The following is a 17,128-nucleotide window of genomic DNA, read 5'->3' as shown; positions in this document are numbered from 1 at the left end:
GTTTTTGATAGATTAATTGACATATTTATTGAATAAATACAATAAAATACAATCACATGCATAGATAAAAAACGGTTGCAGAGGGCAATCATAATATAAAGGGGAAAAATGTATTACAATATAATGAAATACATAAAACTATATGTCCTAGTCCATGATGATTGATGAATGATTCTCCAGTAGTCTCTTTTGACCCATTTATGCTTTCCAAAAATGACATTTTATTTTAAGTATAGGCAGTGATCGAGTTATACCCACAGAGCTATGGGAGCCCTATTCTGGCGGCGCCTTAGAATAGGGCTCCCATAGCTCTGGGTAATTGCGGATATAAAGTCGCCTAAAACGGGTACTTTCCTATATTAAATCATATTAAATCGGGTATTTCGCGGATATAAAGTCGGCTAAAACGGGTATTTCCTATATTAAATCATATTTTTCCTTTCACAATATTAATTCGGGCTTCACATTGGCTATGTTGACAACTCCAGGCAGTCTTTTCTGTTCATATTAACTCACCATTATTGCTCAGCCTCCAGTTCCCAATTCCTCCATCTGATGATCTGAGCTCTGAGCCATCCAGCCAAAAGTTCCCGTTCTGGTAGCATAAAGTCGGCTAAAATGGGTATTTTTCTTTCTCAAAACAAGGCGGGTCGGGTTCATATTTATTTACTAAAAAAAACATTGTCACGGGCACAGGCACACTAAGGCTACAGTCTTGCTAAGACAGCGTTGTTTTGTTTGGTTGTTTTGTTGCTGTCCGGCGTGTCCGCCTTCCTTTGCCGTCCGGGCCGTGGCTAGAAGTGCAAAGACTATGGGAGCTAAGACCCCACTGGCACCCACGTAACTCGAACTCTGAGTATAGGCCTACTGTACTAGTAGTTGTAGTAAGATGGCACTAATAATGTCTTATTTGTAGGCCAGGCTTGGCCTACAGCACGAAGTTACAAAGTGCTTTACAAAAAATATGACATTTTGCCTACATAATATAGGCCTACTTAGGTAATATTTTACTTTTTGTGATATTCCTTGTGATTTTGTTTTAAAATACCAGTCACTTTTCACTATGGTTTGTGAACAAACCATAGGAACAGCAGTACGGATGCCGAATTTAGTCATGCGCTACTGTTGCCGTCATTACGGTACCGGTGACGGATTACCCCGGTCATTACGGTACTGACGGCGGATTTGCAAATGTGTCAGGAAGTGGCTTCAGTTTCCTTTCTTGAGAGAAGCTTTTCAGTAGAATCCCACACAGGAGGAGTTGTAAAACTGTGTTCCAGGGGGACGGGGGTGTGTGACAGAGGCTCCCCGGGGGGAGGACGCGGGTCGGCGGCTGTGACAGCACAGGAATATGGGTCTGGTGGCCAGGATCCGCAAGGAATGGTTTATGATCGGCATAGTGCTGGTTATCTTATCGGCCAAACTGCAGCCCAGCTTCGGTGTGAACGGAGGTGAATAACTGTCTGTCCACAGTCTTCTTATCACTTCTTTATGATTGCTGCTCTTTATCTCACATTATGACCTTGTCTTATCACATGTTTACTGTTTATTATTGTTTGTGTCATATTTGTCATTTATTTGTTTTACATTCACACAACATGGGTTAGATTTTAATTTGAAACTTCATTGACTTCATTAACTCATGAGGATTTCAACATCAACCAACAGTATGACAACAACTCTACAGTGTGTGTGTGTGTGTGTGTGTGTGTGTGTGTGTGTGTGTGTGTGTGTGTGTGTGTGGTTGGTTGGCAGGTAGTGACACGTTGCATAAGGTTGCCAGTGATGCACACACACACACACACACACACACACACACACACACACACACACACACACACACACTCACCCCTCCCTTGGTTGGTGGCACGTTATACACAATACGTTATACACAATAGTGTGTGTGTGTGTGTGTGTGTGTGTGTGTGTGTGTGTGTTTTAGTATTGAATTCCGTCTTGTATCCGTCTCATATCACACAGGAGATAAGCTTCTGTTTGACTTACAATGTTGAGCGTTTACTTCAAAACAGGGTTAGGTTCTACTCTAGTAACGATAGAACAGTGTTTCTCAAACATTGTCATATCAAAGGACCCCCCACATTAATACGTAGGCCTATTAGACTGTGGACTCCCATTTGAAATTATTTTGTGGCAGGGACCCCCATAAGAAAACTGTCTCTACTCTAGGTGAGTCGTGGAGAGATAACAACAGTGTGGAGAGATACTAAACCGTATGATCTGAGTATAGTCATTCATACTCTCATTGGGTTCACTTCTAGCTGGTGAAATAATAATGAAATTAAGCTGTTCCCTCCTCTTGCTGGGGACCACCTGGGCTGGAAGCCAGGGTAGGACCCAACTTTGAGAACCAGTGAGACTATAGAGTTTCTAACTTCAAACAGACTCCGTCCAGCATATAATTCACTTCACTTTATTCTCAATGTTTCAGTCTCACAGGCCTTCAGACATCAGTCATGGGTCAGTGCTGTGTTCTACCTAAGAAAATGGTAAATGGTGCATTTATATAGCGCTTTTGATCCAAAGCGCTTTACAGAGATTGTGCATTACATTCACCCGTTACGCACACATTCATACACCGGTGGCGGAGGAAACCATGCAAGGCACCAACCAGCTCACCGGGAGCAATGTGGGGTTCAGAGTCTTGCCCAAGGACCCTTCGACATTAACTCAGGGGGAGCCCGGATTCGAACTGGGAACCCTTCGTGCTCTAATAACGGTTTCTCTACCCCTGAGCAATGCCGCCGAAAAAATGTAGAAAGAGTGTATGCCCTCGTGAACCTTTCAAAGTAGCGTATCTGATAGGCATTATGCACTTAAAGAAGCAGAACTAGTATAGAGCCCTGGGGGACCCCGGTCCACAAAGTATTTATGGTTTAATTAAGTGGTGATAAAACATGCATTTACCAGTACGCTTTACCAGTCCCATTCCTCCCTGCTGCCACTGCCTACATACTGTACACATACAGTAACTTAATCAGCCAAAGGCCTTTGCGTTTTGGTTGGAATTCCCCCTTTTCCAAAAGTTGAGGGAGAGCGTCATGTGTGCCTGCATTCATTAAGTTATTAGATTTGACATGACCCTATAAGGACATGAATCTCTATTTCTGTCTGCTTCTACAGTCCCTGACCCCAATAAGTATGACTGGTTAGAGAGAGTTTTGCACACTTAAAACTAGTGTCATAAACAGCAGCAACATAACAAGATGTACTGTTTAGCATTGGATCAAATGTGTTGAGATAATTGAAATGGGTATGAAACCTAAGCTGATTTTTGTATTTAGTTTTCCAGACAGTTCAAGTTAAAAACTACAGCAGATCAAACAAATATGGCAACATGGCATGGTTAATAAGCAACATAGCTACAGCTAATCAATCAATTATAATAGTTGTGTTATATTTAGTAGCGCCTAGAGTCATGGGTGTGCCAGTGTTCAAGCATAGACAGTAGTCAACAGTATTGTCAATGTCAACACACACAATTCTACCACAGACATTATTTATTTGATCATAGAGGTTGATGCATTCCCTACACCAGTGGTTCTCAACCTTTTCAGTCCGCGACCCCCAAAATAATCATATTTGAACTGGGGACCCTCTCACCCTGATAAGCACTTGGAATGTTGGAGTTGAGAGATTTATACTGTATAAGGGCGGGTGCTCAGTCGCTCAGGCCAGGGGTAGAGTAGCCTGATGGCAACCGGAAGGTTCCCAATTTGATCCCAGGCTCCCCCAGAGTTGGTGTCCTTGAGCAAGACGCTGAACCCCTAATTGCTCCCGATGAGCAGGTTTGTGCCTTGCATGGTTTCCTCCGCCATCGGTGTACAGTATGAGTGTGTGTGAACTGCGAATGGGTGAATGTAATGCACAATCTATGTAAAGTGCCTTGGATAAAGGCTCTATGTAAATGCACCTTTTACAATTTGACATTTAGTTAGACTCAGATAAATATTGTGAAAATAGCAGATGTACAAGCTCACAATGCCTCACTATTTTCACAAACTTTGCCTATTTCTTATATGATTTGTCAATTTGGCCAATGTTTGACCAGTTTTTATATTTACTCTATGGTACTTATCCACAATTTTGCGCTAGGACAGAGGTATTTACCTCTGTGTACTGTGTCACTACTTCTCAATGCTGTTACCTGTGTTGTTTACACTGTCCAATAGCGGACTCTGCCACACGTCCCAATGCCTGTGTGTCTCAAAGAATACATGGTCGGGCATTCGGTTTTCTCCAGCAGAAATGTATCAGTGTTATCCCTGTTTATTTATATTCCCTTTTTCCAGGAAAAGGAAACCAGCGTTCTTCTCACTTAGTGTAAATGATGTTTCTGCTGACAAAAGAGTGACTGGGATACTGAAAGTGCTTGTAAACACACTGTTCGCTTGTCTCAGGATTTACGAAGCAGGTCAATCTCTCTCTCTCCATCTCCCTCTCCACCCCAGGTCCTTTGAAGCCAGAGATCACCATAGCCTATCTAGCGGTGGCCATCATTTTCTTTAACAGCGGACTGTCTCTGAAGACTGAGGTAAGACATGTTGTCAGCCGGAGAGTCAAGACTCAAGAAGGGCTTTCCCCCGGTGGCTGTCAGTAGCCATAAACAAGGACAATAGGAAAAAACACATAAATAATGTGTTTGGCACTCAGAGCTGTAATAAATATATCTTTGCTGTCAGACAGAAGCCAGCTATGTCCAAAATATTAACTTTTCAGGAAATGCAAAACAAAACAAAAAAACATGTTTTTTAGCATCCAAGTTGTTACTGTGACTTTATACACCGTCAGATACTTGTATGTGCCCTATTATCATCACTTTCCCCAAATACAGCTGAAGTGGAGTTAGGAGGTTTTTGAACATTAATGTGGAGATTCCCGTCTGACTTCTTGATCTTCTAATCAATGATGGAAAAAGAACAGCTACCTGTATCTCCAAAGTTGGAGTTGGGTGCTTTTGAACGGCAGTTTGAGTCCAAATCCATTGGAGTTAGGAGGTTTGGTCCGAAACGCTTTTTTACACTTTTCATTGGTTCAATATTTGTAAAACCCACACACAGTCTGAAAGGGTGTTCAATAGCACCGATTTATATATATATTTTAAAGCGTGGAGATGGCTGGTTTCTGCCCGACAGCGATAATATACAAAGTAATTTGTATAGCTTATTGGCAATAAGTTATTGCACATTCTATAGACAATCAGCTTTTTTTTGTCCATGCCCAACATCCATGCTTAACCCTTATCCCTAAAGTTGTTTGCCTTTTTTCACTATTTTGAAAAACATTTTAAATAGTTTAACAAGCCGATCTACACTGACATGTTGATCATGAAGACGTTTAGGGATAAGGGGTAAGGTACTGGCGAAAATAGAGCCCAATAAGCTATCTCCTCATTGCTGCGAATGAAATTCGCTATGGGGCTCTTTATTCCTCATGGAGCTCTTTATCTTATCTTTATTGTTGTTTTTATTATGTTGCTGTTAGCACAGTATTGCAGTCTTTACCACACTTGCATTTCACTGCTTGAACCTGGATGAGTGGTGATACATAGACAGAGGTAGGACATTTTCTGAAGACCATGAATGTGTCTCTCTCCCTCTCTCTGTGTGTCTCTCTCTGTCTCTCTCTCTCTCAGGAGTTGACCAGTGCTGTTCTTCACGTGCGTCTCCATCTATTGGTCCAGTGTTTTACCCTCCTCTTCTTCCCATTGGCTGTCTGGCTGCTGCTCAAAGTGTTGGCTCTCACAGCCATCGACCAATGGCTGCTCAAAGGGTAGGCGTGTTGTGTGTGTGTGTGTGTGTGTGTGTGTGTGATGAATATAGTTCTTTATGCAGAACTCTACCTGAAGTGTGTCATGGGTTGAACACAACGCTACAAAGGCCTCCATTCACTGCACTCTACTGTGTGTGTGTGTGTGTGTGTGTGTGTGTGTGTGTGTGTGTGTGTGTGTGTGTGTGTGTGTGTGTGTGTGTGTGTGTGTGTGTGTGTGTGTGTGTGTGTGTGTGTGTGTGTGTGTGTGTGTGTGTGTGTGTGTGTGTGTGTGTGTGTGCGCAAACTATACATTTTTCAGGAATCTCTAAAAATCTCTTCAGGCTTAAGTCATCATTCATGATTCTTCAGTTCAATATATTTTTAATATAGTGCCTAATCACAAGTTATCTGAAGTCAATTCAAGAAAAAAAAACTCCCTTTTAATGGGAAGAAACCTCAGGCAGAACCAGAGAGAGAGGAGAGAAAGAGAGATACAAGGCAAGCAATAGCAACAACAATAGTAAAACTATCAAAGTCCATAGGAGCCTGCGAAATGCATACTCTCTTTGGCAGGCAGTGGGGGCAAACATAGGTTACAGCTCTAGGATAGAAGATGCGACCTTAATATAAAGTCTTACTGCTGGGTTTAACATGCATTGATGCAACACATTGAATGCACAAATTGAGATGCAGAGTGGAAAGAGAGCGAGGAGATATAAATTAAATATTCTCACATTGAAGGTTTTTGATAGTGTATGTTCACTCACTGCATTAGAAGTGTACACACACTAGTGTAGAGAGTAGCTGGTCTGTACAGGCTGTAAAAGACCCTACACCAACCACACTTAACATTAACTTGGCCCTTGCTTGAATTTAGTTCCTGGACAGGATGAATCTTTTCAACAACGTTTTGGTTGTGAGACCTATTGTAGGTCCACGCACCACACTGTCAAACCACACTGTCAAACCCCTACTTCTGGGTAGGGTCAGTCAGTGCTTGCACTGAGCACACAGGTAATAAAAGAAATGCTATAAGTAAAATTATTTACACATTAAAGTAAAAGGCATATTTGATATTTCATAATGCTGGTTGGAGGTGTGCTGTGCACATGCATGTGACGTTATTAAAATGGCGTCCCACCAGTTAAAGAATCAGCACTACAACACTGTGTAGACAGAAATGTAAAGATTCTGCAGGACTTGCTTGAGGTGGTGGGATGACAACCACTGTGACATGCCAGCCTGCTTCATGTCAGGTGCACGTGTTGATTTCATGGGAGCGTATGAAGATGGCATAACTCGTTGAACGTTTTCCGGAAATAATTTGCACCAGTATAGACATTTTAGGATGGGATGAGGCCTTGAAAGACATGAGAGTTATTAGGTAATTGCTAGGATTGATCTTCATTGTCATTTTGCAAAAGCAGTGGTAGCTCAGCAGTGTGCAACATAAACGTGTAAGAAATTAAGAAATATATAAAAAAGTAATGAATAAAAGCTAAATAAATACAAAGGCAAATTAACAAAGTGACTTTAACAACAAAGTGACATAAACGGTTGACAGCAGCATAGGTGGTACATTGTGCAAAGATGTTATGTACATGCACATTATGTTTGTTTGTATTAATTAGGCCAACACTGACACCTACAGGTCTTTTTCAGTATTGGCAGTGTGGTAAACCGTGGTTACACTTTTAGATAGAAGCCTGTTCTGCTTTGTTATTGATACAGCTTCATAACCGTATGTAAGAGGGTCAGACTGTGTGTCTAATCTATCTGAATGTTCAGCTAATCTCACAAACTGCTTGAACAAGTCTAATTCCTTGTGCACGCTGCTAGTAGGTCACAGAAGTACCTCCAGTAATGTTCTTTACGCATGTAAATTATACCATTTATAATGGAACTCAAAAGCTCTCTGATCAGGCAGAACCCTTTCCCAAATTGTAGTCATATTACGTATTACTGATGAATTCAAAGGACCACAATGGAAACAAGCACCCTGTTTTTTTTTTGTTTTTTTGCATAAACTTTGACTGTGCTACCTTAATCTTTACTGTTAAGCATGTTAATCAATCAATCCAAAAGATGATAGGTGACACCATAGATGACTGACGTCGCAGGCTGGCCATGTGGTTCCTATGTGGATGATTCATTTTTTTATAGTTATATATGTAAATTATTTCCATAAATTACATAAGTATGAGGTCTGACCTCTGACACAATGACTGTTGTTGTTGTTTCTTAGGATACAGACGGTGGGCTGCATGCCCCCTCCTGTCTCCTCTGCTGTTATACTGACCAAGGCTGTGGGAGGAAATGAGGTACACACATGCACGTACACACACACACACACACACACACACACACACACACACACACACACACACACACACACACACACACACACACACACACACACACACACACACACACACACTGTAGGAAACCTGCAGACAAGATGCATGTTAACATGTGATGTTGTTTCTCCAGGCGGCAGCCATCTTTAACTCAGCGTTTGGAAGTTTCCTGGTAAGACCTACTGTCATTACATTTTATCATACATTAGGTTTATATACGGTATGTACAGTATTTCTGTCGTTCTAACAGTACTGTGTCTTTCTTCCAGGGTATTGTTATAACTCCAGTGTTGCTGCTGCTGTTTGTAAGTTCATAAACGGCACAAAACATCAATTATACAAACATATTAACCTCATGTACTACTGCATATATTACTATATGAACTTATATTACTATATGAACTCTCCTCCTCTCCTCTCCTCAGCTTGGCTCCTCCTCCCCTGTTCCGTTCTCCTCCATCTTCTCTCAGCTCTCCCTGACGGTAGTCTTTCCTCTGATCCTGGGTCAGGTTGGTACTCTGTCTGTCTGTCTGTCTGTCTGTCTGTCTGTCTGTCTGAGAGTGTAACAAGGCTCGCAGCTCACTTTTCCGCTCCATAGAAAACTTTGTTGAAACAATGTTGTGATCTTCTTCAGGCTCTTTTTAACCAAAAGCAAATCTGAAGGGGTCTAAACATTACTACAATAAAGTTTTCTACAAAAAGGTGTGTTTTTTGAGCCCTTCTTTTAAAAATGGTCTCGCTGTGTTCTACAATTTGGCTCAGCACCAATGTACAGTAGGGGAACTTGATCAACAGTGTCATAAAGCCATGTGTGTGTACAGGTGTATACTGTTTGTTCTCGTATAATCTAATAATATTCTGTGTGTGCGTGTGCACGCAGGTGTGTCGGCAGTTCCTCCGAGAGTGTCTGGAACGTCGCAAAGTTCCGTTTGCCAACATCAACTCTGCTGTTCTGCTGCTCATCATCTACTCCACCTTCTGTGACACCTTCAGCAATGCCAACATCACACTGGACAGAACCAGCCTGCTGCTGGTGGTCATTATCAGTAAGTACTGCTCTGTTAGCCTCGCTTAGCCAGAAATATCACGACAGTTTTCCTTTGCAATGGCAGATTTGTCTGGCTACACAAGGCTACTGCTCTCTCTCTCTCTGTGTGTGTGTGTGTGTGTGTGTGTGTGTGTGTGTGTGTGTGTGTGTGTGTGTGTGTGTGTGTGTGTGTGTGTGTGTGTGTGTGTGTGTGTGTGTGTGTGTGTGTGTGTGTGTGTGTGTGTGTGTACACAGTCTGACTTATTTTTGTATTAATTAGTTGTCATTACACACGTATCCACGCCATCGTTGTCCCACATGAGCTGCCACACTCTGATAAACAGATGTTATGCTGTTATGTGTTTTGCTAAATCCCGGAAAAGACGCACTGTGATTGGCCAGTACTGTCACTTTGATTGGCAGTTGTGCCGAATACTCGCCCCAAAACATGATTTATGAGTCTGTGCATGGTGGACAACCAAGGCATGGATGTAATGACAAGTAGTAACACATTCATAAAAAAGAAAAAACACTTTTGACTGCAACAAATAGTGTAAAAGCGATAGGCTTATGGGCTCCACTATGCTATGAGGGCTGCTGGGTTCTGCTGGGGAAACTGGGGCATTTCTGCCTAATAGACCCCATGGACAGTTATTTGGAATCATTTTAAGTAGGAAAATGAGCCTAGGTGTTATTTGGTGCAGAGTTGTCAAAATCTACAAGCTCACAATGCGTCACGTAACAACAACGCATTGAGAAGGCCTCTCCTGACCTGAATCCTGTGTGTGTGTGTTTGTGTGTGTCCAGTATTTTCCATACAGATCAGCTTCATGTTGCTGACATTTGCCTTCTCTTCCAGGTGAGATTCCAGAGATCTGATTGGTTCAATGTGATTAACAGTTACACTAATCCTTGATTTCTGAATGGCTTTTTTAGAATACTAAGAGAAGAATTCCATTTCGTTTTGTGTATGTGCAAGGTTTTACAAATCACTTGAAAAGTTTATTTTGAGTCGCTCTGTATAAGAGCATCTGCTAAATGCCTCAATTGTTATTGTAAATTGTAAAAACTCTTTCTTGTAGAAATGTAAAATGTCATTTGGGATGGGTTTATGATTTTTATCTTGCCATATTTACTAACGATTTTATAAACGCACAAAGTATGTCTGTTGAATATGCAATGACAGACTTTGATATTGCGATATTTTGACATGCTTCTGTGTGTGTGTCTCCTGTCGCAGAGCTGGCTCTGGTTTTACACCCGCTGACACTGTGGCCATCATCTTCTGTTCTACACACAAATCACTCACACTGGGTTGGTACACACATGTGAACACACTCTCTTACTCGTCGCACATGCACAAGTTATCTTTATGAGAATGTTTCAGTTCATTCTTCATTAACTTCCTCTCTACTTCTCTCATCCCTCTCATATCTCTCTCTCTCTCTGCAGGTATTCCCATGTTAAAGATAGTGTTTGCAGGGTATGAGCATCTGTCTCTGATCTCCGTACCTCTGTTGATCTACCACCCAGCCCAGATCCTACTGGGATCCATACTGGTCCCCAGCATCAGAACCTGGATGGCCTCCAGGCAGAAGGTGAGAAGAACACACAGGAAACAAGCATGTCATATCACCCAACACTCCATGGGCACAAGAAGCATTGCATCTGCCATACATGACGGTTGCCAATCATAGCAGAGACAGCGCAGCACTCTGCCAGCCCTCCTGCCTCATGTATGGCCATCCCAAGTTGTCGAAACCCCCTCCCAACAACCAGTCAGCGGGCATGTCCCAGGCTGGACCACCATAGGAAGCAAAGTTCCTAGTCCACTCCCGCCCACATTGCCTACATTAACGGTAGTAGTTACAACGGAGCAGTTTAACGGGAAAGTCTCGATAGTCCGACGTCCCATTAGTCCGACTTAGGGTAAGGTTTAGGGTTAGGCATCGTCGGACTAATGGGACATTGGAAAATAGGACGTCGGAGCAATGCTACGCACCCCAGTTTAACGTCATGCCCAGGACACACACACACACACACACACACACACACCGAGACACGCATACACACCATCTTTAACAGCCGCATGCTGAAACGGTGCCAAAATTTGGAGATGACTGACATCACTGATAGGTCTGGGTACTTCTGAGACTCCTACATTCAATCCTTCATATACTGTGCACACCCCATAACCCAAACTGCACATAATTCGGAGCACATACGGTATGTTCGAACGGGCAAGGACTATTTATTGTATGTTATTATTGTGTGTCTTTACATGTCTCGATGAATTGAATACACAGGACCTTACTGGAAACGAGCCCTGAGGGCTTATCTGGGTCATCCTTTTGTATAAATCTGTGCCACCGTGCCTTGTTTTCTTGCAAACTGTTGAAAAAGTATTCAACCGGTGTTTCTCATACTGCGACAGTAACCAAGGGAGAGGCTGGTATCGAACTGGGAATCTTCAGATTCCAAAGAGGCCGCCACTACTTCCTGAATCACTGCTGCCCCATGCAGTTAGTCTGTTGTTGAAATAACGCAACATTCCAACACTAACCTGGCTACCTTGTTCCCCTTCTTTTGTAGTGAAGTAACTAATCTCTTGTTGAAATAAAGCCACATTCCAGCGCTAACCTTACTTTGTAACTACCTTGTTATCTTCCTCTAGTTCAGGGGTGATGAAGTGCCATGCATGTTGTCATTTTCTTGATAGTCAGTGTGCCATGTCAACATTACGTTTAATCATGTCACCGCATCGAAATTAAAATGTGAACTTATTTTGATTATCCATAGGCTGACCTTTATTTGCTTCTGCTTTAGAAATATTTTCTTTCACATCAGGATGAAAGGATCATTAGACATTGGAGAAATAACGCACCCATCTTCCCGACTCCCTCCCCAGTTAGAGTTAGTTTGAATGAATCTACAGTAGAATTATGTGCAGTATATATGTGAGAGGACTTAATTGAACTGAATACATTTATTGCGACCGTCAGGTAGCAACTTACTATGAAATGCTCCACAGGCTGTCCCTCCGTCTGTCTGTCCGCCACGTCACGCCACGTCACATCACGTCACGTCACACTTTTGCCCCTACTCATATCTCCGCCACCATTGCCCCTTTGCACACACACTCCTTGGCAGGCAAACCACAACCTCCATCCTTGATTTCTCACATGCCCCTCTTCTCGCGCCACCATCAAGCTGATTTTTGCTAAAGACATTTTTGGACACTGCTCCTACATATTTTGCCCTAAAATCACGCCAAGCGGTACACACTATCTCTAAAGTCCTCTCATTAACATGAATCAGTCCCATTTCCCATATTCCCTCCTGATTGGCTACGATTGCCTTCTTAAGTTTGTGTATGCGATGTGACGGTCGCTTATCTCCCAATTAGGGAGTCTTACTGGTATATATAAAAAAAGAAACTCTTTCACACTTCTGCCAGTGCCAATGTTGGCACCTGTGGCCAAGGTTGCCTACCCCTACTCTAGCCTATAGTCTGATGTTGAGATAGAGCCGGATTCCAAGTAACAGTAACCTTTCTACCTTATTCCTTTCCCTCTCTGAACCCTATTTACCCCTATTTAGACAGGGCCACTTTCCAACATTAACCTCACTACCTTATTCCCTTCCTCTACAGTCTAGTCTGTTGTTGCGATAGGGCTGCATTCCAACACTACGGCCATGCATGAGTGAGTAGAGAACTGTCAAACGTCTGAATGTTTTTAATTAATTACTTTTATTCCTCAATGTAATTTAATTCATTTTCGTTCAAGATGTATTGGGATGTCTGTGCTGGGAACATTGTCGTGTCTTGTGTTTTTTTTACTGTCTCTTGTTGTATCTTGTGTGTTTTTAATTTTGCCTCAGTGAAACCAAAGAAACATTTTTACATAAATGGACATACCATAATCTATTTTATTCTAATGGTAATTTGATAGCCTGTGTAACCACTACGCTGCTATGTTTCAGCTAATAATCCGAACAGTAAACCAATCTAAGTAGAAATGTTATCAGAATAAATTGGCCCACTGTGAAAGGAATGTCATTATGTTTGAAAATTCTGTCATGTAATGCTTAATTAGATGCTTTGTCATACAGCAGTGTTACGTCGTGGGAAAATACCTGATCTATAAGCTCAGGACACGTTGAATGCGCAACGTGTCGTGCGCTTGTAGATAAGCACTCTTCCTGTGCTACTGTGGATACTGACCTGGTTTGACACCAGACCAGTACCCAGTACAACTTTATAGTTTGTACAAGATGGCCGACACTCGCACAACGACACGACGCCTGCCTACATGGCATTGTTGTGGTCGCACAGGCTTTATTACTCTTCAAAAACACAATGTTGTTTTGTTGTTGTTGCTGTTGATGAAGGTGGAGGTTTTGGTAATTTCCATAAAGTATGTCTTCCTCTCTCGACAGATGATCGTGTTTATCAAACTAAAATGTTTTGTTTTCCCAACTCTTCTTAACTATACCCAGGGGCGTCACAAGGGGGAGGAAAGTGGGTCTGAGTTACCAAGGCCCAAGGTGGAGGGGCCTTCATTATTTTATACTTTAGCTATTGAAAAATAGCAGATATACAAGCTCACAGCGCGGCACCGAGTGCTGCCCTGCAAGCTTGTAGATCTGCTATTTTTGAAAAGTTGTGAAAATGTGTGCAAATCTTTGAATATATGTGTTTTTTAAGCAAACATTTGTATCTCAAATTTTGCTTCTGGGGGTCCCTGGAACAAGATATTTTGATATGGGGATCAGTGGCCAAATATATATCATTTAGGGGGTCCTTCACATGAAAAAGTTGGAGCACCACTGACATAGAAACATAGGTTTTTCAGAAGATTTTAGAAGGATTTGAAATATTCAAAGACTTGCAAGATTTTTCAAAAATAGCAGATCTATAAGCTCGCAGCGCGGCACTCGGTGCCTCGCTGTGAGCTTGTATATCTGCTATTGTTCAATAGTTAAAGCACAAAATAATTGTGGGCCCGCAGTGAATCATTGTACCTAGGGCCCAGGATTTGGTGCGACACCCCTGACTATACCCTCCTCTGTCTCTCTGTCTCTCTCTAGGTGGTGAAGTTAATACCCCTCCAACCCGTCTGAGAAGGATAAATGGTTTCTGTGACAACTGGTCTGATGCTGTGCGTGCGTGCGTGTGTGTGTGTGTGTCTGCGCGCGTGTGCTTGCATGAGCGTGTGTTTCATAAACTGTGACCAATGGGGACTAACTTCTTCTCCCACGGAGGAACACAAGTCCCACGAGTGCCTTATCGCAACTGACCGAGAGAGACCTCAGCGCACCGCCGCGCAAGTACTGTAGATATGTTTCTGAAACCTCACTATGACAACAGAAAAGAATTCCGTGGTTTGTATTAAGAATTCCGTAGTTTTAGTTTTCTACAAACACACACAAAGTGCTTTCTGCTGTTTTTGTATCAAAAACTGAGGTTTTCCTGCGAGCTGCAGGGAGAGGGAGCGCTTGGTTTTGCTCTCAGCACGTCCCTACTGTGGGAGGTGGAGGGGCAGGGTTACTGGGGTTACATTGGCTTTTTTTCTTTTATTTTACTGTTCTTTCTCTACTAGAAGTCACTGCCAGGGAAAATGGACTTGTGTTGTGTTTTTTTAGACTGAATTTGCCGTTGAATCCATTTTCAAACAAGACTCTTTTGAAAATGCACTTACAACAAGAAGAGTATTTTTTTCCCGTTTTGGACAATTAAGCCCTTTTTCCAGTAACACTTGGGTGATGATGATCTTTTTGTGAAGCTGCTTATTTAGAGTGTTTAATTCCAATAAATAAATGTCCTGATTTGGGAACAAATTCTGAAAAGAAACATTTTGAATAAATCCATTGAGAAGGAGTCTAATGTTTAGTTTTTTATTTAATCAAACTTTTAGTTTTGTACAGTTTAATAAATGCTTAAATGAAATACTTCCGAATGTAATTAACACAAGTACTTTTATTCTCCATGGGCCTAACATGGGTAATATGACCTCTATACTTACATATTCACAGCGACCTACTTTGTTGGGGGACCCGGTGATGTTTATTATTACAAAAAGTAGTTAAAGAAGTTTAAGTATATAATCCCCTTTTATTTTTTGTTTCCTACATGTATTTTAACACTTTTCATCAAAACGATTCAACATTTTTCAAAAGTGTTTTCTAAATAATATAAAATAAAATGGAATAATTCCATAAATACATTAAAAAAAAAGTTAAGAAGTAGTGAAAATAGCAGATTTGCAAACTGCTTTGTGAGCTTGTAGAGCTGCTATTTTGACTAGCTTGGGTCTCGGGGCAAACGTCTAATTTCTCTTTTGGGTCTAAAAAGGTTGGGAACCACAGGTTTAAACTAAAGACTGAATGTGTGTGAACCAACAGAAGAGGAGGGGTCGTTTCATTAGGGCATTACTCACACAGGGTCGGTCTGTTATAATTCTTACCCTGACTTTTATCATATGAATATTTGTATTGTTTTTTTACGGCCTCATTTTCTTGCTGTTACCAAAACAAAGAATGTATTTGTGACTAGAAGGAAAATGCAGGAGAGTTAATCTTCATGGTAAATGGTTGGAAAAGTTAGGAAAATAAGTGAGAGAACCCCATTGAAGGGAGGCCAGCCATAGGAACTTATATATTCTTCAGCCTTTATGAATGAGTATGTCGGTTTATAATTCAATATACAGTATAGTATAATGTACCTTTGAAACCTTGTATGTCCAAAACTGTTGCTTTTGGAAATGGGGAGGGGGAAGCTGTGCTATTTTGGGCATGTCATTATTGTCTTAAAAATAGCTGACCTACAGTATAAGTTCATAACGCATACGGTAATTCTGCAACACGTTGGGGGCTTATATTACATATTATGTTACAGCAACGTATTAAATTGAGCATTAATTGATGGGATACTCCTGCCTGTTTCTTCTAGTTAAATAGTGTGTGTCTACCACAAGGTCAAGGAAGAGCCAAGGATGTGTTCAGATCCTGGTTCATATATGTGTCATCATAGTAGCAGACAGTGCAGCGCTGGGTGTCATCTGGTAGAACAGCTACACTTTGGTCTGTTGTAGTTGGTTGACTGATTCTATCAGGTGTTAATGTCATGATGTTCACCTGGTGTTCATCTGGTGTTGCAGGCCTGTTGGAAGCTATGAGAGTGAGAGTTGAAACATCTCTGTTCTCTGTACGTTTAATATAAAATAAAACACATAGAAGTGTGAAAAATGTGAAAGTCTGTTTGTCTGTCCGTCACTCTCCACCCTCCACCCCTTGAATTGGAATTCATTTTCAGTTGATGTTCACATGTTTCTAGTGAGTAGAAGGTTTATAGGTTTGACTAGTTGACTTTTTGTAAAACTCTGACGCCTTGTGGTTGGATACCGGAACCGCAGGGACTTTATTCATAACAAGGGCTCCTGTCATCAGCAGGACATAAATAATAAACAGCACATACGGTACATTAACAGGGAAAGCATGGGTGAAGAAACAGTAAATGGCATGGACACTAGTACAGACAATAAAAAAAAAAAACAATACAAATTATATCATTGGGGAAAACAGAGATTTCTTTGATTAAACTTTTTTTAATTGTCTTATTGTTGTACAAATCCATCGATCTGAGGAACATTTGAAATTCCAGGCAAATTTGGATATTGATTTGGGAAACGTTGAATAATGAAATTGGTGAGAAAACCCTGTTACACTTTGTTGTACAATGGTGGCTACAGAAAATGTGAAAGCTGATCTGTAAGTTCACAATGTGTTGCATCACAAAGCGTTGTGAGGCTTGTAGATCTGCAATTATAAAAAATAATAATAGTTCATCTGCAATTATAAAAATAATAATAGTTCATCAACAACTTAAGGCCCAGCAACCATATTGTGGGCTTCAGGTTTAGCTGAAAATAGCAGGGAGCTTCTCTATTGGCCATTTTCAGCTAAAGTTTTCCCC

General features: G+C 41.4%; 1 protein-coding gene across 2 annotated transcripts; it reads left to right on the top strand.

Annotated features, from left to right (window-relative positions):
* The first annotated feature begins 1,238 nt into the window (after positions 1-1,238).
* slc10a7 (solute carrier family 10 member 7) lies at positions 1,239-16,331 on the top strand. Of its 2 annotated transcripts, XM_080742381.1 has the most exons (13): positions 1,239-1,451; positions 4,470-4,552; positions 5,654-5,790; positions 8,015-8,090; positions 8,260-8,298; positions 8,396-8,431; positions 8,552-8,635; positions 9,007-9,172; positions 9,961-10,012; positions 10,394-10,467; positions 10,606-10,751; positions 12,806-12,857; positions 14,245-16,331. In XM_080742381.1, the coding sequence occupies exons 1-12, from the start codon at positions 1,352-1,354 to the stop codon at positions 12,824-12,826; spliced, it is 1,014 nt and encodes a 337-aa protein (XP_080598507.1). In that variant the 5' UTR covers positions 1,239-1,351; the 3' UTR covers positions 12,827-12,857; positions 14,245-16,331. The 2 variants fall into 2 exon arrangements, with proteins under 2 accessions (XP_080598507.1, XP_080598506.1); XM_080742380.1 differs by lacking the exon at positions 12,806-12,857.
* The last annotated feature ends 797 nt before the right edge of the window (positions 16,332-17,128 follow it).

This window comes from Nannobrachium achirus (genome assembly GCF_963921795.1).
Source record: "Nannobrachium achirus genome assembly, chromosome: 14".
Lineage (NCBI taxonomy): Eukaryota > Metazoa > Chordata > Actinopteri > Myctophiformes > Myctophidae > Nannobrachium > Nannobrachium achirus.
This window is presented reverse-complemented; position numbering and strand designations above follow the sequence as displayed.

Excerpts from the sequence above, each read along its gene's own strand:
- slc10a7 (XM_080742380.1), top strand. The coding sequence starts at position 1,352 with ATGGGTCTGGTGGCCAGGATCCGCAAGGAATGGTTTATGATCGGCATA. Across the intron at positions 8,636-9,006 it reads TTCCTCTGATCCTGGGTCAG|GTGTGTCGGCAGTTCCTCCG; the intron begins GTTGGTACTCTG and ends GTGTGCACGCAG. Across the intron at positions 10,013-10,393 it reads ACATTTGCCTTCTCTTCCAG|AGCTGGCTCTGGTTTTACAC; the intron begins GTGAGATTCCAG and ends CTCCTGTCGCAG.